The sequence below is a fragment of the Galeopterus variegatus genome, unplaced genomic scaffold, assembly GCF_000696425.1.
Source record: "Galeopterus variegatus unplaced genomic scaffold, G_variegatus-3.0.2 Scaffold7283, whole genome shotgun sequence".
Lineage (NCBI taxonomy): Eukaryota > Metazoa > Chordata > Mammalia > Dermoptera > Cynocephalidae > Galeopterus > Galeopterus variegatus.
This window is the reverse complement of record NW_007733394.1, coordinates 3,763-5,648: the sequence shown is the minus strand read 5'-3', so window position 1 is coordinate 5,648 and position 1,886 is coordinate 3,763. Positions and strand designations below refer to the sequence as shown.

General features: G+C 46.8%; 2 protein-coding genes across 2 annotated transcripts in view; both read right to left on the bottom strand.

The window, feature by feature from the left end:
* LOC103607260 (neuroligin-1-like) overlaps nucleotides 1-694 on the bottom strand; it is a 3,154-nt gene extending 2,460 nt beyond the window's left edge. Inside the window, exon 1 of the mRNA XM_008591787.1 lies at nucleotides 683-694. Within this exon, the coding sequence (XP_008590009.1) occupies nucleotides 683-694 (12 nt within the window). The remainder of the gene's footprint in view (nucleotides 1-682) is intronic.
* A 38-nt stretch (nucleotides 695-732) lies between these two features.
* On the bottom strand, nucleotides 733-1,559 carry LOC103607259 (neuroligin-1-like). The gene has a single exon (XM_008591786.1). It carries the CDS (start codon nucleotides 1,282-1,284, stop codon nucleotides 733-735), a length of 552 nt encoding a protein of 183 aa, XP_008590008.1. The 5' UTR covers nucleotides 1,285-1,559.
* Nucleotides 1,560-1,886: the final 327 nt, after the last annotated feature.

The window sequence follows — 1,886 nt, the reverse complement described above, 5'->3', positions numbered from 1 at the left end:
GCTCTTCCAAACTGAGGTCCCCAGAGATGGAATCTGCCTCTCGGGAAGAGGGAGTTTATCTGGGGCCGACACCCAGGGTGTGGCGGAGAGACGATCTGGGTTGGCACCTCTTCCCTGCCCCCCCAACGCTGGCCGGGGGCTCCCCACGCTACCAGCCCCATCAGAGATCTGCGGGGAGAGTGGGATTGTAGGCCTGTCCACAGGCCCCGGGGTGCCCTGTGTTGAGGTAAGCAAATGGCTCGTCTCAGTGCGGAGCCGCACCAAGCAAAGGTGGCTGGCCTGCCCTCACTAAGCCGGCCGACTCCGCCCCCACTCGAGACAATGGAGGCAGCTCTGTTGTGGGCGCCTAGCCTGGTGTGGTAGGCAGGAGCCAGGCGGGTGAGGAGCAGTCGGGCTTGACCCCGCAAGTGGGGCTGGGCTGGGGGTGACTCACAGAGCTCGCAGAGTTGGGCCGGCCCGGCACGTTTCACTCCATTTCTGCTGGCTTTCTTGGCCTTTGTTGTCTGGGCTGCTCGCCTGTTCCCGCAGCAGGGCTTGGGTGCTCTCAGGAGTCCTCTTCTGTGTCGGCCCCAAAACCTNAAAAAAAATGAGTAGGCGCAGGAAAAAAACAAGAACAGATACAATGACATACATAAACAAAAAGAGTAGCATGCACGCAGGTAAAATATGTCTACATGCCAACAGGAAAAGCCATGCATACTACCAGTACACATGAATTAATATTGTTGGAACTTAGAATAAAAAAGGAAAGTGTAAATATATCTCCCTGTTTTTTCCTGTAATAAACTCACCATCCTCAGTCGGGACATATATGTTTAAATACAGGCAGTCTTCACTCTGGTCTTGTACATATGATGAAACCACATCCAAGTTATTAGTAAACCATATAGGAAGCATGACTTCTGGCAATCTGCCATCAATGATATTCTGGGGACACACAGGAGCAAATTGAGTGGCATTCTTGATATCTGACCAGGGAGATGGTGGTTCTGGAGGTTGGAAACGATGTTCCCCTGTTGGTGGGGCTGCATACGGAACCCCGAGAAACTGAATAACAGGCCCCAAAATTTCATTATTGAGTTCTTTCTTAATTCCTCTTATCTTGCCAAAGTTGGTAGTCACCAGAGGGTCCACATCATCCAATTTCTGTGAGAGCACATGGGCAGCCTGAAGCAAACATCCCAACATACAGAGAGTCAAGGAGGCACCCAGTCCCCTGTGTACCAAGCATGCCATCACTGCTCTCCAAACATAAGTTGGCCATGTGCACCTGGGCAGTGCCATGGTCCCACATTAGTTGCCTGGTTGTCTGGTTACAATGAGACAAATGTATTTATATCCACTCGAGAAAGACCTTATAATGGTAGAATATGACTCTGATTCCTTAAAGGTGAGCTTGTCGCGAAAAGCTCAGAAAGCTCTTCATGCAGCAAGTATTTCCCATTGATTTCACAGGTATTGAAGCAGCATCTTCAATCATTACCATTTATCAGAGCATATCCTATTGACCATTCTGTTTTCCATAGTAGCGAGGTGGTGAGAGTGGCCATTGACTGTAGATATCCCTCTTATAAATTAAATCCAGTTAGCTGAGGGTCTATATCCTAGAGGAAATAAAAATAAATCATTAGTACAAACAAGCTAAAATAGAGTGATGACTAGATGTTTTCTAAGCTACAGAAATATATTAATAGTGGCTAGAATCAGTTAAAGACTACCATAGGAAAATCATGATTTGATGGGAGATGACAGGTAAAATAACTGATCATTAGATTATTGAAAAATTTTCCTGCTGACTTTATACATACTTAAGTGGAAGCAGGCCTTGTCAAAATCAGTAGTATGTCACCGGAAAGTATATTTTAAAAAATACTGAAAGTTATGTG